The sequence below is a fragment of the Pongo abelii genome, chromosome 13 (genome assembly GCF_028885655.2).
Source record: "Pongo abelii isolate AG06213 chromosome 13, NHGRI_mPonAbe1-v2.0_pri, whole genome shotgun sequence".
Taxonomy (NCBI): domain Eukaryota; kingdom Metazoa; phylum Chordata; class Mammalia; order Primates; family Hominidae; genus Pongo; species Pongo abelii.
In genome coordinates, this window is record NC_071998.2 from 58,308,177 (window position 1) to 58,331,450 (window position 23,274).

At 42.5% G+C, this 23,274-nt stretch overlaps 1 protein-coding gene and 2 long non-coding RNA genes across 6 annotated transcripts in view; 1 reads left to right on the forward strand and 2 right to left on the reverse strand.

Moving 5' to 3' along the window:
- Window positions 1–931: 931 nt before the first annotated feature.
- On the reverse strand, window positions 932–4,277 carry LOC129047862 (uncharacterized). 2 transcript variants are annotated; one of them, XR_008509706.2, is made up of 4 exons: window positions 3,925–4,277; window positions 3,592–3,718; window positions 2,690–2,829; window positions 932–1,081 (listed from the first exon to the last, which is right to left on the reverse strand). It is a non-coding gene; the product is annotated as an uncharacterized LOC129047862 (long non-coding RNA). The 2 variants fall into 2 exon arrangements; XR_008509705.2 differs by having other exon boundaries at window positions 3,592–4,277.
- On the forward strand, window positions 3,324–22,549 carry LOC129047861 (uncharacterized). Its single transcript, XR_010136515.1, has 6 exons — window positions 3,324–3,509; window positions 4,615–4,688; window positions 9,881–9,989; window positions 16,085–16,236; window positions 19,284–19,783; window positions 21,381–22,549. It is a non-coding gene; the product is annotated as an uncharacterized LOC129047861 (long non-coding RNA).
- The window catches only part of DOCK8 (dedicator of cytokinesis 8), a 249,849-nt gene continuing 237,265 nt past the window's right edge, over window positions 10,691–23,274 (reverse strand). For all 3 annotated transcript variants that reach the window (XM_024252561.3, XM_024252560.3, XM_024252563.3), the window contains 2 exons: window positions 12,258–12,428; window positions 10,691–11,787 (listed from right to left, as the gene is read on the reverse strand). In XM_024252561.3, the coding sequence (XP_024108329.3) occupies window positions 11,727–11,787; window positions 12,258–12,428 (232 nt within the window). In that variant the 3' untranslated portion in view covers window positions 10,691–11,726. The remainder of the gene's footprint in view (window positions 11,788–12,257; window positions 12,429–23,274) is intronic.

The following is a 23,274-nucleotide window of genomic DNA, read 5'->3' on the forward strand; positions in this document are numbered from 1 at the left end:
AGCCAGGGAATGTCACTATTTTCCTTATGGCCAACAGCATTTAGACTCAATGTCATTGCTGACCTACAGTGATGAGTTCATCACCACGGGCAGACAGAGAGGCAGGTACCTATCCATACACTCACTCACCCACTGATGACACTCAGGAAGGCTTGGTAAAGACAAGTAAAGGCAGTGAATATTATAAATAGAAAGTATTTCTTGTGAGGTGCCACCAAGTAGGGAAAGCTTCTTAATTAACTCTGGCTGAGTCTAATGTTGAAATTAATTCTTGGCCAGCACAGTGGCTCACGCCTATAATCCCAGAACTTTGGGAGTCCGAGGTGGGCAGATCACGAGGTCAAGAGATCGAGACCATCCTGGCCAACATGGTGAAATGCTGTCTCTACTAAAAATACAAAAATTAGCTAGGTGTGGTGGTGCATGCCTGTAGTCCCAGATACTCGGGAGGCTGAGGCAGGAGAATCACTTGAACCATGGAGGCAGAGGTTGCAGTGAGCCGAGATCGTGCCACTGCACTCCAGCCTGGTGACAGAGCAAGACTCTGTCTCAAAAAAAAAAAAAAAAATTAATTCTTGTTCTTTCTGGGTGCAAGATAGTTCCTGAACACATGCCCAGATGATCACAGGTGCCTGTGGTTTGTTGGGGGATAATATACACCAAAATAAGTGGTGAATACCCATAGCTAACCATAGCAAATTTTCTCAGTATCACACCTATCAGAAAACCCAAGTAAGCCTCATTGTAGGATACCTCTAGGTGACCCTCTAGGGATTATGGTTGATGATCACAGAGCTGTGATGTGATGATGTCCCATTAGGGGTCTTTCACCTGGTTGTCATTTCTCTGCCTGATACTTCAACTGCAAATTTGTGAGGAAATTTAGGAAAGACTGCATCAGACCCCTATCCAATAGTCTCCAAGCTGTGTGCACTTTCCTTGGATCTTCCTCTGTTTCAATGCAGGGATATTACATGGGTTTTGGAATCAGTCAGACTCACGTTCAAATTCTGTCTCTGCTGTTTATTGAGTGAGGAGCAGTGGTACAAATCCCTTGTCCTTGAAACTGCCGTATTCTCTCCTGTAGAAAGGAATTATGAAAGGTGTTATGAGGATCAGGTGAGCTAGCACATGCAATGCACCAGCACAGGGCCTGGAATATGGTAGGTGACCACCCACTGCAAACTCTTATTCTTTATGCTTCAGTTACCTATTGCTATATAAAATATCAACCCAGGCCTTAGCGGCCCCCAGGACTATACCCATTTGTCATGAAGAGCTTTAGTGAGCTTTACTTGAATAACAACCATTTGTTTGCTCATAGTTTTGTAATCTGGGCTGGGTTCTTCTACTGATCTCACCTAGGGTAGTTCATGCTCTCATACTGACCATTAGGAGGCTGAATTGGGGCCAGAAATCCAAGATAGCATCACTCATGTGTCAGGAAGCCTGGCTGTGATGCCTGGACCAGCTCGGATCAAGCCTCTGCTTGGTATAGTGCTCTGTTGTCACCTCCTTAAAATTCTGAATAATTTTAAAACAAGGAACCCTGCATTTTATTTTATACTAATCCCTGCAAATTGTGTAACCAGTCCTTGCAGCTGGATCTCTTTCTTTACTAGCTCAGGGCTCCAAGGGAGTGAAAGCAAAAGCTGGCAGGCTTCTTAAGACCAAGGCTAGAACTGGTACAGTATCACTTTGCCAAAGTAATGGGCCAAAGTAATTCACAAGGCCATCCCTGATTCGAGAGGAGGAGTGGGAAAATCTTTATGGCCCTCACTTGACCTCCATTTCCTACTTTCAGCATTTTCAGCAACTGGATCAGCAACTGGGTCCTGAGAGAGCTCTTCTGGTGCTAAGAAGCAGATACCTCCCCAAATGACCTCATAAAAAGAGGAATATATGGCAGAGGGTTCGAAATCTCTCAGAAATGAGGCATAACCCCATCTTAGGAAAGTGGAAAGAGTTAGAAACTCAGAGTCTGAGGCTACGCCTTGCTTCTCAGTGGTGACATTGACTTTCTTGGTCAGTCATGGCTTGAGGGGAGGTCAGGGAAACTGGTCACTCAGAAGAGACAACTGCCCCTTACAGAGACTGTGGGCAGGCCAGCTCTCTGTAAGAGGCTGTGAATAAGGTAGGGTATATCCCCTGATAGAAATGTTTTTTATCAGCCATTTATGAAGCACCAATAATTATATGTAAGAGTGTTTTGGCCTATGGGGATGTGACTCTAGGAGAGCAGGGCTCTTTTTTGTCAGTCACATACGGGTATATCTCTTTAATTGAAGTTGGGGTTGCGGGCAGGGGAATAATCAGAGGTTTATTCTTATTGTCCTTGTGCTCGGGGAGTCAGCCCCAGTCCTTGGTGACCGGCTCACATACCCTCATGTGGCTAGCAACACCCACCTACCATGGCAGTACAGGAGAACGCTTAACTCACTGTAATCTCCAATGCCTGAGTTCAAACGATTCTCTCGCCTCAGCCTCCCAAGTAGCTAGGACTACAAGTATGCACCACCATGCCTGGCTAATTTGTTTTACAGAGTTGGAAATCTTGCTATGTTGCCTAGGTTTCAAACCCCTGGCTTCAATCAAGCCTCCCACTTTGGCCTCCCAGAACCCTGGGATTCCAGGGGTGAGCCACCGCACCTGGCAGAGAATGCGTTCTTTTACAAAAATGCCAATTCACCTCAAAGAAAAGTTGAGTGAAGAAGGATGAGAAATTGTGACTTTATCTTATTTATTTGGTCCTGCTCCAAGGAAGATGACAGACTGAGGCCCGCAGAAGGAGGGATTCCCACATGGACTTGGGAGTGTCATCACCATCTCCTTGGGGCATGCAGAGGAGAGCGGTCACCATCTCTTGACCTCTCTCCTCAGCATGCTCCCCACTTCCCTACTCTACTTCCTCGCGGTTTCCTTCCTTTGTGCCCTCAGTCTAGTGTCCTTACCCCTGTCCTGGAGACCCCAACTCTTTTCTCCAGTGCATAGTGCCCCTCCCCAGTCCCTTCCTGCACCACTCAGCTGGTGCTATCGCGTTCCTTGGCCCAGCTTCGCTAGCTCTGAAAACGCAAGTGGTGAGGTGCAGTCCATCAGATGGAAGAGATGATATAATTGATGATCAGATCCAGAGCAGGTGCCCAGCAGTAACAGCTGTGGCAAATTTCTACATAAGCTAGCTGAGAAACAAGCTAATAAAATGAGCTTATTTCCCAGTGACAATGCAATCTAGTGTTCTATGACCAGCTCCTTGCAAAACAATAACCCTGGCATTATGACAAGATTCACATTAACTGTGCAAGGCCCTGTCTTGACTACCCAGGTGGCTAGCATCTACTTGGATAAGAATGTCCTGAGCTTCAAATCTCTTCCCTGATAAAAAGAGGGCTGCTGCTCTCAAGGAACTTCAGTCAAGGGGAGTGGGGGAAGACAGCTCCATACCCAGACAAAAAACTAGGGGGTGAAAGGCCAATGAGTGGTGGGAAGGAAAGGGAATGAAGCTTCCAGAAGTAAGTGCTGAATGGGAGATTAAAGTTGTCTGGGGGCCACGGTGGAGCACAGGTGTAATGGAGGGTGGGGTCTCTTTCAAACCTCACTCGTGGCTGTGTGCATGCGTGTCCGTTCCCACTGGAGTGGCGGTGCTTTCTTGAGGCAGGGGATGGGTTGCTTCCCTCCGGAGTCTTCGCTAGAACTCCCTCCTCCTCCTGCTTCCTTTCACCTATTCATTCCAAACATACATTGAGCTGCACGTTCTGGGTTCCCAACTGGAGGGGCCTCACGAAGGAGATTTTAGGACTATGCCCACTTGCCATGATTTTACTTTACTTGGTTCCCACTTCTACTCCTTTCCCTGAGCTTCACAGTTTTGAGAAAAAAAGCCCTCAGCCTCCCCGAGTCCCTCAGTTACGATGCACACCCTCTCACTTTGCTAATTTCCAACACTCGCTGCTGAATAGGCTGGAACACTTCTGCTTCGGATGCCCCAAACACCCTCGGACGCATGCGCAGTAACTCTCCCCCCTCGCCCGTCCCACCACCCGCTGCCCTTCCCCACAGCCCCCCGGCCGTGCTTGCTCTTTCTAGGCCCCATTTAAAGCGCTGTGTTTGTTGGGGAGTCCTTAGTTCAATTCTCGGTGGATTAGGGCCATTGAGATTCTTAATCAATTGCTGGGTTCCACGCGATCCTCTTTAGAAACTTTTTGCTTAATATGCATCTAGAGACATTCACGGCCCGCCTGCAGAGTTGGAGCCGATGGAGCGGAGCCTGGGAGGCTGCAGGCAACCCCCAGGCTTCTAAACAGCAACGTCAGTTTAATTATTGCAGATCCGTCATAGCTGCCAAGTCCTCTCTTTCTTCGTTGTTGTTAACGGGGAAACTTGCCGCCCAGTGGCTTTGTTTCAAGTGGAAGTCCGCGTGCTTTGATACCCTCAGGGGGCACTTACAGGCTAGATGGACACAGGTGGGCTGTGGGACTCCGTGTATTTACCTTCCAGAGGAATGCACTGCAAACATGCTGCACACAGGAGACAGGGAAGCCTGGCGAGGTTGGGTTTCCAGGCGCCACTGTATACCCTCTCAGTTCCACTGATATCCTTTCTTTCTTCTACCCGGAGGCCCTGGTCGTTGGCTCTCACCAGACAATGTAAACTGGCACTACAAGTGGAATAGACCAGACATTTATTTTCCGGTAAGTCAGGCCTCTGTCCTGCCTGCACCTTTGGCCTGATTTTGATTAATGTTGTCAGAAGCGGATGCAATGTGTGGGGGTGTTGGCTAAATTTTCTGAGAAGTGTCAATTGTAAATAGTGTTACCTTACATTTTGGGCAGCACTTTTGAGTTTCCAAAACATGTTCCCATGCATTATCTCATTTGGTTTCCTCAATAGATTGGAAGTATGTGGAGGAACTCGTACCCTCTTTCACAGTGAAAAAACCCTGAAGCTCAGAGCAGCATAGTAACTTCGCCAGAGTTGCAGAACTAGAAAGTGAAAGAATAAGAAACCAGGTCTTCTGGTCCTTAGTCTGGAGACTTTTGGCAGTCACACATACTTTTTTATTATCTTACTAATAACCCTGATAATCTTGTTGGATAACAGAACAATTTGTTCATCCGTGTCGTGTTCTCTCATTGCATTAAGGAAGTGATGAGGGAGCTGATTTCTCAATTGTTTTTGAGAGCTATAATGCCTTGAAAATCACTCCCTTATCCTTGCTACCAGTAATTTGCCATCTCCTAATATGTGGTAAAAATAGTAAAGGTAAAAACCAGCTGCCAAGCTACTGCCACAAAAATCAAGTAGGAACTGGGTTGGATTCACTAACATCGGTCCAGAGAGAGCACCGCTCCTCAAGATGGGTGCAGCATCAAGGACTTAGGGATCAGGAATGTGCACGGCTCTCCAGATGGTTTTCAACCAAGGCGATGCTGCATTTCCTCTAGTAATTTCATAATTAAAAACTTAGTGATTATCAGAAATTTAGTTTTTGGTTTCTTTTTTGTTTGTTTTGGGTTTTGAGACAGGGTCTCACTCTGTTGCCCAGGCTGGAGTGCAGTGACACAATCATAGTTCACTGCAGCCTTGAACTCCTGGATTCATGCCTCAGCCCCCCCAGTAGCTGGGACTACAGGTAGGCAACATCATACCTAGGTAATTTTTGTATTTTTTGTAGAAACGGGGTTTTGACATGTTTGCCAGACTAGTCTCGACTTCCTGGGCTCAAGCGAACTGCCAGCCTTGGCCTCCCAAAGGGTTGGGATTACAGGCATAAGCCACTATGCCTGGCCAGAAATTTAGTTTTTTATTTTTATTTTTATTTATTTATTTATTTTTTTGAGACGGAGTCTTGCTCTGTTACCCAGGCTGAGTGCAGTGGCGCGATCTGGGCTCACTGCAAACTCTGCCTCCTGGGTTCGCGCCATTCTCCTGCCTCAGCCTCCCGAGTAGCTGGGACTACAGGCACCCACCACCACACCTGGCTGATTTTTTTATTTTTGTATTTTTAGTAGAGACGGAGTTTCACCGTGTTAGCCAGGATGGTCTCAATCTCCTGACCTCATGATCCGCCTGCCTCGGCCTCCCAAAGTGCTGGGATTACAGGCGTGAGCCACCGTGCCCGGCAGAAATTTAGTTTTTAAATCAGGCTGTGTGAGGTTGGGTTTAAGAATATTGAAACTTGGCTCACACCTGTAATCCCAGCACTTTGGGAGGCTGAGGCAGGCAGATCACCTGAGGTCAGGAGTTTGAGACCAGCCTGGCCAACATGGTGAAACCCCATCTCTACTAAAAATATAAAAATTAGTCAGGTGTGGTGGTGGACACCTGTAATCCTAGCTACTCAGGAGGCTGAGACAGGAGAATTGCTTGAACCAGGGAGGCAGAGGTTGCAGTGAGCTGAGATGGTGCCACTGCACTCCAGCCTGGGCAACAGAGTGAGACTCTGTCTCAAAAATAATAATAATAATAATAATAATAATAATAATAATAACAACAACAATATTGAAGCTATCATCTAGGTTTGAGGGAAAGCAGTAGAAAGGGGAAAAATTCTCTTAAAATTTGCCCATGCATTAATAATAGGAAAAGTCAAGAGTGAATGGAAAGTCATTCCTCTGGGACCAAGTGATCCCTCTTGTCTAATTTCCTTTAGGAGCGGCTTTTACCTTAGAGCTACAGAAAAGGTGCAGTCTGGCAGACATCATCACTGATGGCTACCTTCATTCATTACTTTGGTTACTTATAAACATTCATTGAATACCCACTTTGGGCCAGGTACTAGGGATACAATGATGAGAAAAGACACAATTTTGATGCTTAGCTTTTTCTGTTGAAACATAATTGTATTCTATTTTTCTGTTGCCTTCATTTTTCTCCTACTCCTGCCCCCCAACTTCATCCAGCTCTCTAGTTCTGATTCCTGGTCATTTGCACCATTTTTGGTAAGACACTCTAGAAAATGAATTACTGGTACGGCAAGACATTCCCTCCCGCTACCCATCTATTCCAATCCCCACTCTTCTTCAGGATATAAACCGTTAAGTCTTCCTTCTTCATATATTACAAATCCTCTACTGGGGATGGTCCTACAAGGCCAGTGATGGTGAATATTATATGAATTAGATTGTAATCTTTGCCTCTACATAAATTTCTTCTGACTGCATCTGCTTTAAAGCAAAACCTCCAGTAGTGAGCCTTGTGGTTTAACTGTCTTTCCCCTTCTTGATTCTCCAAGGAACTCCCAGTCCCCCTATTGTCAGCCATATGGTTTCAGTATTGACCTAACTTGTAGCTTGAGGGAAGAACCTCAGTTAGCATGAGCCGTTCTAATCAGAGTGAACCCAAGGAATTCCACTGGGAATTCTGGGACATAGAAGGTCTCTTCTTTGTGGGGAGTTGCGGTATGGGATTGTGAAGCTCAGCGCTGCTATTGCCATGATGGTTGAGCCCAGAATTTCTAGGGAGTACTGCTGAAAGCCTGAGGGTGAGTGCCAACCAAGAGGAAGCAGAGATGGAAAATGGACTTAGGATATGATCTTGAATCAAGCTGGGTCTGAATCAATGCTATCTCTGAATTATTCTGCTAAGTGAACTACTAAACTCTACCACCTCCTTTAAAAATGCCAGTTCGACAATGAGAACACATGGACACAGGAAGGGGAACATCACACTTCGGGGACTGTTGTTGGGTCGGGGGAGGGGGGAGGGATAGCATTGGGAGATATACCTAATGCTAGATGACGAGTTGGTGGGTGCACTGCACCAGCATGGCACATGTATACATATGTAACTTACCTGCACGTTGCACACATGTACCATAGAGCCTAAAGTATAATAATAATAATAATAATAATAATAATAATAAAAAGAAAAAAAAAATGCCAGTTCGAGTTTGGTTTTCTATCATTTATAAAAAAAGATTGCCAGTTGAACCCTACCTATCTAAGGCAATGGGAAGTATTGCTTTAAGCACAAAAAAGAATATACAGGATGTTCATACCCCGGCCATACACTGAATTCTAAGAATATATTTATAACCTTTAGGTTTGTTTGTTTGCAAAATGATACATAATCAGTAATAGTTTTACAGCATTTGAGAGAACAAGCATTTAAAAATGCATTCAAGGCCGGGCGTGGTGGCTCACGTCTGTAATCCCAGCACTTTGGGAGGCCGAAGTGGGCGGATCACGAGGTCAGGAAATCGAGACCATCCTGGCTAACATGGTGAAACCCTGTCTCTACTAAAAAATACAAAAAATTAGCTGGGCGTGGTGGCGAGTGCCTGTAGTCCCAGCTACTCGGGAGGTTGAGGCAAGAGAATGGCATGAACCTGGGAGGCGGAGCTTGCAGTGAGCCGAGATCGTGCCACTGCACTCCAGCCTGGGCAAAAGAGTGAGACTCCGTCTCAAAAAGAAAAAAAAAAATACATTCAAAGCAAAACAAAGGTTTCTGGTCTTTGAAAGCATACTTGCAACCACAATTACCAATGACAACTCTAAATTTTGTTTTTTTTTTTGAAAACAGATCTATTGTCATAGAAAGCACTCTTTATAGAATAGAATTATGGAATTTAAAGCAATGTGTGGCATGACAAACCCAATCAGATCTGTGCAGTATATTCATGTTTAATTTTCATGAGGTTCTTATGTGATAGTGACAACTGCACCCTTGACCTTGCTGAAGGAGGGGAGGCATGAAGCTAATCAGAAGATTTTCTCCAATAAGCTTTCATAGAAGAGTTTTCCAAATAAAATGAAGAGGGCTATCATGGCATATCAAGTTTCTCTAATTTTTAGGAAACAAAGGTACTAATTTGCTTTATTTTTAGAGGTTCTTAAAAGGCTTCTTTTCTAACTGCATATTTAGAATATATAATCAGAGGACCAACGTTCAATATCTTTTTTTGTGCCATCACTTTAAAAAGTGCAGCCATGCTCCCCACTTAACTATCTAGAGTTGAGAAATGATCTGGGAGTTAGCCCAGAAATAGTGTGAACAGCTAGAGCCAATATTGACAAATCCTTATTCTCCAACCCCACAAGTTTCTCTCCTAGGTAAGCTCATGGGGCTCTCAATCACACCGTGTCATTCTTACTTTAGACACTATTCCCACTTCTTTGGTTATCTATATTCTGAGCCCACAAATCAGAGGCATCAAGTTAAAAAAGCTGAACGCTTGTAGAATGGCACTATCCAATATGGTAGCCAGTAGCCCCATGTGCCTATTGAGCACTTAAAATGTGGCCAGTCCTAACTGCAATGTGCTGTAAGTACAAACTACACATCAGATTTTTAACGACTTAATATGGAAAAAAAAAAGACTGTAAAATAATTTTTTATAGTGGAAGCATATTGAAATAATATTTTATATATATTGGGTTAAATATACTAGTAAAGTTAATTTTGCTGGTTTCTTTTTATGATGCTGATTATTTTTTGAGACAGGGGCTCACTCTGTCACCCAGGCTGGAGTGCAGTGACACGATCATGGCTCACTGCAGCCTCAACCTTCTGGGCTCAAGCAATCCTCCCACCTTAGCCTCCCGAGTAGCTGGGACTACAGGCACATGCCACCATATTGGTTAATTTTTATATTTTTTTTGGTAGAGATGCGGTTTAGCCATGTTGCCCAGGCTGGTCTCAAACTCCTGGGCTCAAATGATCTGCCCACCTTGGTCTTCCAAATTGCTGATATTACAGGTATGAGCCACTGCACTTGGCCTATTATTATTTTTAATATGGCTACTAGAATTTTTAAAATTATATATGTGGCTTGCATTACATTCTTATTGGCAGTGCACTTCTAGAAGCAGGCCTACTCATCATTCATTCATTTAGTGAATCAACAAATATTTATTGGGTATCTTTTGTGTGTTTGGTGCAGGGCTAGGGGATAAGAATGCAGCAGTGAACATGGTTCCTGCACTCATGAAGCAAATGTATCCACTGTGGTACAAAAGAGACTGTAAAAAACAAACCCAAATGGACAACAGGTATCTAAAAGCAGGGGATATTTAATCAGGAATATTCTAGGTTACTAGAGTTATTACGGCTATTTGAGTTAAGGTCCAAGACTATATAACTTAGCATCTAACCCTTATTGTTTTAGGGCAGAATCTAATACAATAGGTGTTGGCCTATCCTTGAGTTAGTCAGGAAAATGTTACATGCTATGGGCTGTGCTCTAGTCTGTTTTGTACTGTGGCTACTACACATGTATATGATCTTCCTCATGGAACAGAGATGATTTGGAGGGCAGTGACAATGTTTTTTGACCTTGGTCTCAACACAGTGTCTCCCAAAGAGTAGGGGAATACATATGGAATTAAAGTATGTCATGTGTACTCATTTTAAAAAGCAGTTAGGTGTATACTTTAAAAGAGTTCTTCCCCAAATACCTAAAAAATAAAAAGTTTAGCACTTAAACTGGTAAGTTTTAATTATTATTTTAAGTCCTCTTTCAGATTATAAATTCATGCATACCTGATGGTATAAACAAAAAGTTCTGAAATATCTGAACTAAGTCATCGTTCATGACTAGCAGGGTTAAACATTGCAGAAGAGGTGCCACCTTGGATAGTGTTATTTGATGGAGGCCAGGACGATGCATCTGTCTTCTCTCTGAAGTGCTTTACAAAACATTATGAGTTGGTCAACAAAACAAAACACAAAACATGAATTGCAAAGGGAAACATTTAGCTTGCAATTCTTATTACATCTTTATTATCAGTCAAGGTCACAGTCATATTAAAAATAGATAATTTAATTCTCAAATAATGTCTTTGTTCCTCTTTTTCCTAAAGCCCATTGTCAAAAGAAGTCAAAGTTGAATATATTTTGTAGCTGATATACATACGCTGACAGATAGCACAATGTTCTGAAATGAAAACAGAGATATTATTGCTTTATAAAAAGAAGCTTGGTCCCAGAGAGGAGAAAAATAGATAGTACACAAGAGTGACATAAGAAAAAAAGCAAAGCATTATCGGAGAATTGTTTCCATTTAAGTGAAAGCAGTATCTGTGATTTTGGGCTGACTGCTCCAAGTACCGTGTATCTCCTACATCAGTGCTTTGAATGTATTCTTCTATAAATGCATGTTAAATTAACATAACAGTAATAATAAAATAAAAATAACTATACAACAACTAGTCCACCATTACCAAAAGGGTAACAAGTTCACAAATAATCTCCTCCCAAATTTCCAACCATGATGATTTTTAGAATTGTAGTAAGGCTTCTCTTTGTAGATTAATTGAAAATGTTTCGTACTCCTACAAGTTTGCCCTGCCTTCCTATAAAGAGGGAAATTCAGTTTGAATCGACTGGTGGATAATTTTTCCATTTTTCTTCAGGCAATTTGAGTTACTCCAATAAATTCAAATATGGGCCAGAGGAAATCATCTCTCAGATGGGCAGTGATTGACCAGTCAGCAGGAGAAGCTGCTTATGCCTTGTTTGGTACATTGTGGAAAAACACACTTTAATAAATACGCAGTCACGCCTGAGGACCCATCCTCCATCCCGCCACCCCCCAGTATGGCAAAAATCTGGTCAGAGTCCATTTGGGTATAATTCCATGGTTCTTGGGATCCCAAAGCTTCCAGAGTGCTGGCTGGTCAGGGAGTGTAGAGTCAGTCCTGGGTGGCAAATGTCCCATTTTTTAAGTACCAGCAAGTCCTTCTCCAGGGTTGCAGGGCCACAGTCTCCACGAATGAAGATGGCTTTTCTTAGCTGCCCTGTGACAACTGGGTTTCACATTTCCTGAAACTAGATCTGTGGAAGGAGTCCCTGAAATTAAGAAAAGAGAGGGAGGAGAGGGAAAGAGAGCGTACAGAAGCAAGAAAGATCAATTAGCCTTTTAGAAAGGGTTGGGGGTGGATCACCCAGTAGAAATGGACATCAGTCATGGAGAACTCAGCAAATAATAAGTGAAAGGTCTGCGACCCCTTCACACTGTGCCAAAACAAACATACAAACCAACCAACCAAACAAAAAAACCAACACAGGCCATCATTCAGCCCTGGGAATACCCTGGCACAAGACCAACACCAAGGTGTCTGGGAGAGGTCAAGCAGCAGGGATGGGGAGGACAGAGGCAGAATGAATCACGCTCTGGTAGCCTCTCTGATTGCTGGACCCTCTTCCACCCTTTGGAGGTTCTGCAGCTCCCCAAGTGCAGCAGAGCATGCCCCAAGGTGCTAGGCCCCATGCGCTGCCCTTTATCCCCCAGGAAGAGGCCTCCTCTGCCCTGTTCTTACCTCTTTTGACTCTCAACTCTGAATATTGGCTTGTACAGTTCTGGAATTTTCCGCTCGATCATTGGCCTGAGGTTCTCTTTTAGCTTGTGATAGTTCTTTTTGAGTTCCTGCTGATATTCCCTCTGGTCTGCCGTGATGAGACGCTTGTTTTTCTCTACAGCTTCACCACATCTGAGATGAAAATATCAGTGTGGGAGAAATAAATGACTTTGAAGTGTTTAGAAATCTGAGAACAATGAAATTACTTACGATTTTTCGAATAACTTTAAGAGCGTTTTCAAACTGGGTGGCATACCGGGATTACCTGTGGAGCTTTTCAAAATGCAGATTTCTGGGATCTATCTCTGACTTAATGAATCATAACTGCTGAGGGGTAGCACCCAGAAATCTCTGTGTGTGTGTTTTTTTTACCTTATTTTATTATTTTTTGAGACGGGGCTCACTGTATCACCCAGGCTGGAGTGCAGTGGCGTGATCACAGCTCATGGCAAACTTCGACCTCCTGGGCCCCAGTGATCCTCCTACCTCAGCCTCCTGGGTAGCTGGGACTACAAGAGTGGGCCATTGCTTCTGGCCCAGAAATGTCTAATTTTAAAAAGTTGCCAAGGGGATACTGAAGCCAACCTAGCCAGAGTTGAGAACCTCTGACTTGCTATGTGCCAGAAGAAGTTTCAAGAAGTTTTACATGCATTATCTATTTAATTTTCCCAACAACCCTAAAAAGTCAGCATTTATCTCTATTTTGTTCCTGAAACTCAGAAATGTTAGGATGCTTGCCCAAGATAACACTGTGAGGAAGTGATGGATCTAAGAGTCAGACTCAAAACACACTGCAGAATGGAAGCTGTTACACTTACAAAAAACTCACTGTGATTTACAGCAACATGGCAGACAGAGCAGATGGCATTCAGCCTCCTCCTGCTACGCACATATGGAAGTGCTAGGAAAGCACAGCAAAAACTTGTTGAAAGAGAAGGGGAACACCAGGTGCCAGAAAGAAAGAGAAAAATCAAAGCTAGAATGATCACAGGAGCTGGTGACAAGGCAGCTGTCAGTAGGACTGCCCATTAAGATTTTAGGACTGCGTATAGATCTATGGGCTGAGGGGAAGGGGCTTCAAAGCTCACACAAGATTAGTGACGTGGCCTTGGCCAGGGCAAAGGGAGATTCTGGATATGCCACCTGCATATCGTCCACAGCCTTGAAAAGCTATCCCATCTATGAAAGAGGGTTTAGAAAAATGCTGCAAGATGTCCAGAGAGGCAGAATGAAAACTTGCTATCAGCTTAGGGCCATTCATGGGAAAGAAAGTCATATTGAGAAATGGAAATTCTAGGCTTGCACCACACATGGTATAAGTTACAAATGTACATTCCTTGACTGAATGCACTTCAAGGTGAGAAAATAACTTAAAAGCCAGTCCAAGATTACTGAAATTGCTAGGGCTCAGACAAACCAACATAAAGTTGTTCTGGAGGAACACATTCTCAATCAGGGCATATGAGCCACTCTCGCGAAAGATGAGCTCACAATAAAAAATTACAAACCATATGAGGAAACCAACCACCATGAGGGAAAACTAACAGATGCATCAAACAAAAGAATTAGTCCAATAAGAATTAGAGATAATAAAACAATGTAAAAAACCAAAGTTAATATAGAGAGGTAGTAAAATGTATAAAATCCTAAGTAACCATGTAACTAGAAAAAAAAAGAAAATAAATAAAAGGTATAAAATCCATGATAAAAACAAATAAACAGGGAAAATGAAAAAAGAGACCAGGAAAAGTTCAGAAAAGGACCAAACAGAACTTCTAGAAAAAAGAAAAATGCAGTCACTAGGCTGGGTGTGGTGCCTCATGCCTGTAATCCAAGCACTTTGGGAAGCTAAGGTGGGCAGATTGCCTAGGCTCACAAGTTAAAGACCAGACTGGGCAACATGGCAAAACCCCACCTCTACAAAAAATATAAAAATTAGCTGGGTATGGTGGCAGGTGCTGCAGTCCCAGCTATTTGGGAGGCTGAGGTGGGAGGATGGCTTGAGCCTGGGAGGTGGAGGTTGCAGTGAGCCAAGATCATGCCACTGCACTCCAGCCTGGGTGACAGAACCAGACCTTGTCTCACTAAAAAAAAAAAAAAAAAAAAAAAAAAAAAAAAAAAATACAGTTGCTAAAAGTCAAAAACCTCAATGGAAAGGTTAAAGGTTAAATAATAGACTAGACGTAATTGGAGAAGTAAATGTTTGACAGATCCAAGGAAATTACCAATGAGATTTAAAAAATAAAAAATATGAAAAAATTGGTTAAGAAACATAGAGATAAAAGGAAGATCCAACCCACATCTAATAGAATCTCCAAGGGAATGGAAAATGAGAGGGAGGCAATATTTAAAGAGATAACAGCCAGTAATTTTCTAGAGTTGGAGAGAGATATAAATCCTCTAATGAACAACAACAGATCTATATCCAGTCTTCTCATGACAAAACTGAAGAACATTAAAGACAGAGAAAATCTTTAGAATTCATCATGGTTATCTGGCTTGTGGACCGTTAAACCTGGTGTTTCCCCTGTCTCCTATACAGTATGGTACACACCAAAGAAGAAAATCATGTTATTTTAAACATGATAAAGTTTTGCCTTTTGTTTTGTACTCTTCTACCCAAGGGAACTTACAAATCAATAAACCTTAAAGGGACAGAATAATGGCTGTATGTTACCTAACACGCAATAATTAGTAATAATTATATAATCCTTCAAATGAATAAGACGTGGGTAATCAATATGGCTTACATTATTTTCCTAATAGTGGTACTAGATTTGGGCTAAGTTATGGAGATACCCAGACATTGTTATCAAATCCTCTTAACACTGAACACATTTACAGGATGACAGTCAAAGAGGAAGAGGATAGCCTGTGGCAAGGAAGAGCTACCTGCCTAGGCAAAAATAAACTTACGACCACAGCTTCATCATGGAATTAGCCTGCTATAGAAGAAGGACTTGATTTAACTCACACAGAATCTGAAAGAACTCCCTTAACTGGATTTTCACCTATCTTTTATGTTTGTCATTAATTGATGTAAATTATAGGATACCTAAGGTTATGAATTAAAGGTTTTAGGGAAGAAATAGAAGGGAAGGCATATGGCCTTTGAATCCTGAGAAATCTATATCACCCCTTATTATTATTTTTTATTGCTTCTTGACTAACAGTTACAAGTACCACCATGTGTAAAATAAAATCAGTTTCAGGATGACTTCAAGGCCCAAGTTTATAACATTGGCAGACTACAGGAGGTGGGATGAGGCCTGCCAAAGCTAACAGCTAATTTGGGGAAGTCTACTCTGACAACTTTGGTAAAATTAACTAAACTCTCCTTAGTCTTTGTTTGCAGAAGTAGTAGTAGCTAGCTAACACATTCTCATTGCTTACCATGTGCCCTTGACTGAGTTAAATGTGTTATATGCAGACAACTGGGGTTGAAACAAGCTGCTACTCATTAACAGGATGACTTAACCATAAAAATCTTCAATTTTCTCATCTGGAAAATGGGGATAATAAGCTCATATAATCTCCTAGGGTTGCTGGGAGAATTAAATCAGAAGCTATGATAATAAGGCAGACTGATGCTTCTGGAGTGTAGCAGATTGTATTTTCTAAAAATGGCCACAAGAATGTGCTCTCCTAGAACCTTGCCCATGCCCCCATCAAGAAGTGGATGGTTCTTTGTGACAGCCACAATGAATAGGATGTGGTGGAGGTGGTACTGTGTGACTGGCTAATAAAAGGTGATATGGCCTCTGTCTCTCTCCCTCTCCATACTATAGGAGTTCTGAACCATCCTGTGACAAGTCTAGCTACCCTAAAGCTGTCATGCAGGAGAGATCATGTGGAGAGAAGGAGAGTTAGACAGAGGAGGAGCCCCTGCTGTTTGAGTATTCTCAGCCTAGACACCAGACATGAGTGAGGAAGCATTCAGGTAATTCAAGTCCTAGTCACTGTCTCAGTGCAACTGAGAGACTCCAAGCAAAAACTGCTTAGCTGAGCCCAGCCAACCCCAAGTTACAGCAAAACCATTCTCACGGCCACAATACACCTGCTAGGGCCCCAGCCATCATGACCACATCCTAGGCAAGTATCAGGAGTAGAAATGAGGAAAGCAGAAATTATTATGTACCACATGCATAATAATTAAATTTTGTTTTAAGCCACTAAATTGTGAGGTAGTTTGTTATATAGCAATTAATAAATGTGGTGTTTTATAAAGAAAAATATATTAATAGCTGGAGTAAAAAAAGTAGATTTTATGTAGTAATATTACTTTATGTCTTTAAACTTTTATAATGCATAAAATTATTTTATATACTTTTTCTACATTTCTTCCTTTCAGTCATTTGGGTTATATTCTCTAGGTTATTTGATTAAAATTGAAATAATTTCTACTATGTTAATTTAAATCCCTAAGCTAAAGAAGGCCATGTGCTAAATATCCCTCCTAAAGAATAGCCATATCTCTTGGAAAATGTAAACAAGATCATAAAATGACACTGCAAACAACTTTTTAAAGATGGTCTTATCTGTAACATTCTCAATAGGTCCACAAACATCTGTGCTGCTCTCACTTAGTGATACAACCATTCCAGACTTCCCTCACATCCTCTGATGCTCCCTTTGTTAGTAAATTCACTGAACACAAGTATTTTCTTAGAACAAATATGCCTGGGGTTTTCTAGCAGTCACAGTCCTACAGAAACCAGATTGATAGGGATTAGAAAGGGCAGGAAGTTATGCCTCCAGAAAAGGATTCCTGGCTGTTGATGACAGTAACATTTTGGGGCCTCCATATATAGAGTTAAGGTCTCCTACAGAGAGAGTAGTCATGCTGCCCTCACCCCCTCTGCATCTCTTGGTACCCCCTCTTTTTTTAGAGAGAGGATCTCATTCTGTCATGCAGGGTGGAGTGCAGTGGCATGATCTCAGCTCACTGCAACCTCTGCCTCCTGGGCTCAAGTGATCCTCCCACCTCAGCCTCCCGAGCAGTTGGAACTACAGGCACGCCACTACACCCGGCTAATTTTTTTTTGTATTTTTTGTCAAGACGAGGTTTTGCCATGTTGCCCAGGCTGGTCTCGAACTTGTGAGCTCAAGTGATCTGCCCACCTCAGCCTCCCAAAGTACTGGGATTACAGGCGTAGCCACTGTACCCAGCCTTGGCCCCCCTTTTTCAGCACAGCCCATACATCGGTTCCTCAGTGTGGCAGACAAACATTTGTTAGTTGTTTTCTCAATATCCATTCTTTCTTCCCTACTAGCAGAACTCCAGGCAGCGTGGCCACCTGAAAACTTACATTTCCTAGCCTCCCATGCAGGTAGGGATAGCTGATAATATAGGTGAAGGCACTGGGAAATGGGCACATCTTTTTGCTCTTTCCTCATTTCTACTCCTGATTGCCTAGATGTGGTCATGATGGCTGGAGCCCTAGCAACCATATCATGACCACAAGAATGGGTGCACTATAACCAGGATGGCACGGCAAAGGATTGGAAAAGAACCAGGGTTTCTGATGACTTTATGAGGCCACTACACAGCTCTACATAGACTACCTCCAATCTTATTTAATGTGAGAGACAAATAAATTTCTTATTTAAGCTACTCTTACTTCTGTTACTAGCAACTGAATATAGTCACTAGAGGGAACAGCTCAGCATGGCAATTAAGAGGGTGGACTCTGGAGCCAGAGTGCTCAACTCTGAATCCCGCTTTGCTGCTTACTGGCTTTGCAACCTTAAACAAGCTACTTAACCTCTTCATGTCATAGTTTCTTCATCTGTGATGTGAGGGTGATAAGAGCCTACCTCATAAATTAATGTAAAGATTAAATTAGTTGAAACATATCAAATGTTCAGAACAGTCCCTGCACATAGCTGAAGCCAGAGCACATGGTAGTGTTATTATGCCTGACAGACCCAGTCTAAGTAAATGAACTATTTGTACAATATGAGAATGATAAACTATTAGAGATGCTGCATTCTAGTCTCTTTATTTCATAGTTGATGAAACTAACACGCAAAGAGGTGAAGTGCCCTGTCCAGTCACATGCCTGTGGGACAGCACAGCTGGATATATACCCAGAATCCTGCTGCTCCCAGGCCAATGTCTCATCAGCATCACTGTGTCTTATGATTCAAACTTTATAGAGACAGACAAATCATGGATAGACAATCTCTGTATTTAAGTCAGATTAATTCTCTATTTCCCACTCAAATCCATCAGTTCCCTATTTGCCCCGCTGAATAATGTTACACTTATTGATCCCTTAGTATGTACGAAGTCTTATTCTAAGTTCCATCTATTAACTCATTTTATTCTGACACTAACTGCAAGGGATAGTTACAATTATTATTCCCATTTTACATCTGGGGAAACCGAGGGTAGGTAACTTCTCAAGGTCACCCACCTAGTTAAGGCAGAATGGGATCTGAACTCAGGCAATCTGGCTTGAGTGCCCATATTCCCAACCTCAATGCCACATATACTGCCTAGGAAAGCCATTTCCCCATTTCCAGCTATAAGACACTCATATGGCCTTGGTCTCAAGTTAAAACTACTGCTTCTATTTCCACCTACACTCTACACATTTGGTTGCCCTTTGGCTACTTGGACAAATTCCTTCTCCTTCCTCTTCATAGACCCCAACTCCAGTTTAAAAACACCACCACTCAACAGCCTGTTTTCTGAGCCTACGACCACATATATGCTGCAGAACTCTTTCAGGGTGTATCTGAAACTACTTCTCCTAAAGGCAAGCTGTAACTGGCGCCAATGAGTACTACTGTCTTTTTTTTAAATTAAAAACAAATTTAACATCACTTAGTCTTTATAAGAATGAGAAAATCCAGATAAGTATAAAGAAGAAAATTTAAAAACCTAAATGGTCGGGGTGTTTGGGGGAGCAGAAGAGGAAGACAGAAGATTGTATCTCTCTGTCTTGGCTTCTGAACCTGAGATGTTTTTTATTATTGCAGGAAAAGACAGAAGCTGATTGAGGTCCCAGCTTGGTAACAGTTTGAAGAGTTGCAGGACTGGCTGGATGAGTACTGGCTGCAGCAAGTCATGCTGCCAGGATTCTTTATGGCTGTTTCTGCTTCCACTACAGCTGAGTCAGAAAGGTCGCTGCCCAGTGGTGGCAGTAGATGCAGTGGACCTGGCAAGCAAATGTTTCCGCTATTAGCTCTCAGCAACAGAGACTCATTTATGGTCACCTTGGAAATCTGGGCTTATCGATCTACAGCCCAAGTCTGCTGAGAAGCTGGAGCTTACTAAAGGGGAAACCTGAGAGCTGTTCAAGCCCCAAACATTTTCCACTTCTGCGTCACCTCTGCTGTCTGTTAGCAGAGTGGAGGAGAAAATACACCAGCACAAACAACGTGAAAAAATACTCTATTCATTAAAAGCTGTAACTTCCAGACTGGACTTGAGAAGCAATTAAGCAACAGAGGCACCTCATCTACTATCTGTATTCAGGGTATGATTTACATACCGTAACATTCACCCATTTTATGTGTAGAGTTTGATGAGTTTTAGTAAATTTACACAGTTGTGCACCATCAGCACACTCTCACCCACGACTTCTGATCTCTGTAGAATGAAGTGGAGGGCCCGCCAACTGTTGTGTTTGCACATAGAGATAAATAATGAGCAGCAGTACTGTTTTGCCTGTAGTCTCGTCCTACTGGTATTGGGACTTCATCCTTCCACATATGTAGCACAGTGCCTGGCACAAAGTAGGAGCTCAATAATTGCTGAATGAATGGATGAACTGATGTCTATAGTTGGTTCAAGGTGCAGCGGTTTGAGCATGTTTGCTTTTTTTTTTGTTGTTGTTCTCACATAATTTTATTGAGATTTACAACTTCTTTTTTGCCATTAAAATTTTATTTTATTATTTATTTATTTTTGGGGAGGAAGCAGAAGGCAAAAGAGGTAAACGATGATAAGGATGGCCTAAGAGATTAAGCCCTTAGGGAAGGAGGGAGAGGTAATAGGGAGAAATGTGAAAGGGAGGAAATCAAGCAATCTTTGCAGGCTCTCCACCAAAGTTTGGTCCAGTGTAGCAGCAGCAGCAACACCTGGGGGCCTGTTAGAAATGCAGTGCTTCAGGACCCACCCCAGACCTACTGAATCAGAATCTGCATTTTTCTTTTTCTTTTTTTGAGACAGGGTCTTTCTCTGTCACCCAGGCTGGAGTGCAGTGGCACCATCATGGCTCATTGCAGCCTTGACCTCCTCGGGCTCAAGCTATCCTCCCACCTCAGCCTCTCGAGTAGCTAGGACTACAGGCACACACCACTACCACGCTTGGCTAAATTTTTGTATTTTTTGTATTTTTTTTAAAGAGACAGAGTTTTGCCATGTTGCCCAGGCTGGTCCTGAACTTCTGGACTCAAGCAATCCTCCCACCTCAGCCTCCCAAAGTGCTGGGATCGGAGGCGGAGCCACTGCATCAGGCCAAAATCTGCATTTTGACAAATCCTCAGGTGATGTGTAAGAACAGTGAAGTTCGGGAAGCACAGACAGTCTCCTGGCACTCCTAGAACAATGCAGCAGCCCAGCTAGCAGGGAGAAAGGTGGGACTGGTTCCCATGTGGAATCACCATTAAAAGGGCAGGAGAACAACATTTAAAATGGTGAATTTGATTTTGAAAATCCAACATTTCTGCAGGCCATCTGGGGAGAATGATAGCATCATTATTGAAACTCTAATGCATGACTGTGTTAAAGGACCAACCCCTAGGAAAGTCCATTTCCTCTTGTATCTCTTGCCTGGGACTAGTTTTACTGGGCCCTGGTTCTTTTTGGAGTAACTTTTCCTGGGGCTGGGAGCTAATGAGAAACGCATGTTTAGTAGGGATTTTGTAAGTACATTTTACCTAGGTGGCGTCATGGAAAGGATCGTACCCATGAGATACTGGATTGCAAGATTTATAACTAGTAGAAAAAATTGAGGCAAACTGAAGTAAATGAAAATCACTTTCTTGACAAGTTTTCTTAAACATTTAAATGGTATTCAGAGCCTCATTTACTGATATTATCGTATTTCCAATCTTTCCTCCTTGTCCTAGCATGCTCATGAGAACATGCTGCTCCAGCTGGACTTAGAGGAGCCCGGTGCATCAGAGGCATTCCTGACAGAGTCTCGTGGTCCTGCTGGTCCACTCACTGGTACCCAGTCCTCCTCAACCTCGGGGATAGGTTCCAAGACCCCCAGGGGATGCCTGAAACTGCGGATGGTACCGAACCCTACATATATTATGTTTTTTTCTATGCATACATACCTATGATAAAGCTTAATTTACAAATTAGATAGAGTAAGAGATTAACAACAATTATAGCAATATACTGAAATAAAAGTTTTGTGAATGTGGTCTCTCTCTCTCTCTCTGAATATCATATTGTAGGTAATACTTTCAAACCATGGGTAACTAAAGCAGCTGAAAGTGATACCTTGGATCAGGCAGGGCCACTGTCCTGGCTCCCTCTTCCCCACTAACGCCTTTCTTCCACGTATATAGTCAAGACAAGATTTAAGTGGTGTTTTTCCATAACAACTCCCACAAATGCTCCAGCCTGAAACTGATTTCTCTTTTCTGATCTTTATAGTCCTGTAGTTAGTCATTCTTAAAGTTCTGTGCATATGCTGCATTGTATTATTCAGCCATGCAGAGCTATGTCCTGTCATTAAGAACAGAGGAACAAGCCAGATCTCTGTATTCCCATAACTAATATCATGCCTGGAATATAGTGAGTGCTCTTTAAACATTTCATAGGTCCTTTTAGAGGTCCTGGGGCATTGTCAACTTTGGAAGCCTTCAACCATAATGAATTTTAAATAAAAATATATGAAAAAAAAATTTTTTTAAGCCCCAAATCTCTGAGCCCAGGAATTCAAGACCAGCCTAGACGGCATAGTGAGACCCTGTCTCCATAAAAAATAAAAAATAGGGCCAGGCACGATGGTTTATGCCTGTAATCCCAGCACTTTGGGAGACCGAGGCAGGTGGATCATTTGAGGTCAGGAGTTCAAGATCAGCCTGGCCAACATGGTGAAACCCCATTTCTACTAAAAATACAAAAATTAGCCAGGTATGGTGGCACACGTCTGTAGTCCCAGCTACTTGGGAGACTCAGGGAGGAGAATCTCTTGAGCCTGGGAAGTGGAGGTTGCAGTGAGCCGAGATTACGCCACTGCAGTCCAGCCTGGGCAACAGAGGGAGACCTTGTCTCAAAATAAAATAATAAAATAAAATAATTCCCCAAATATTTTTCTAGCCTTTTTAAAGATATGTATTATATACTGAAAAAAAAAATCTACTTTTACTGTCAGAATTGTTGTCAAATACAGGAAACAATTCAAATATCAAAACATTAATCAAGATAATCTGTGAGTATGTTCACACACATGCACAAACACACAAAGCCACACAAACATCCCATTACCAAGCGGCTGTGATTCACTGCAGGGCACAGTGTGTCTCGTGTATATGTAGCAAAATTGCGGACCTCTCACAAAAGCCTGTGAAGGAGGAGATATCTCTAACCTCACAAATGCTAGCATTTGGATGAGTTTTCACTGAATTTAGCAAACTTTTAGTCTCCTTTATCCCCATCTGCCAAGTGAAGATATTCCTATACTTAATATTCTTCTCTAAGGTTTCGAATGAAAAGAAATATTGCTACACATTTTTCTGAAGTCCTTTTCTCTTATAGGTGAAATGCCATCACATCCTTCATACTCATTTTTTTAGGGCCATAGGAGACCCAATATATCTGTCTATATTGCAATAAATTACAAGACTTTGACCAAAGACCCAGTTCCTAACTGACTGCTCTTGAAGCCAGCTCCATTGCAGAATTTAGGAACAGAGATGAGACTTGTCTGACATGGGGAACTGTCACAGGATAATGCCTTGGAAAAGCCTGGTTTTAGAACTTGCCTCTCTCAATTTGAGGAAGTGT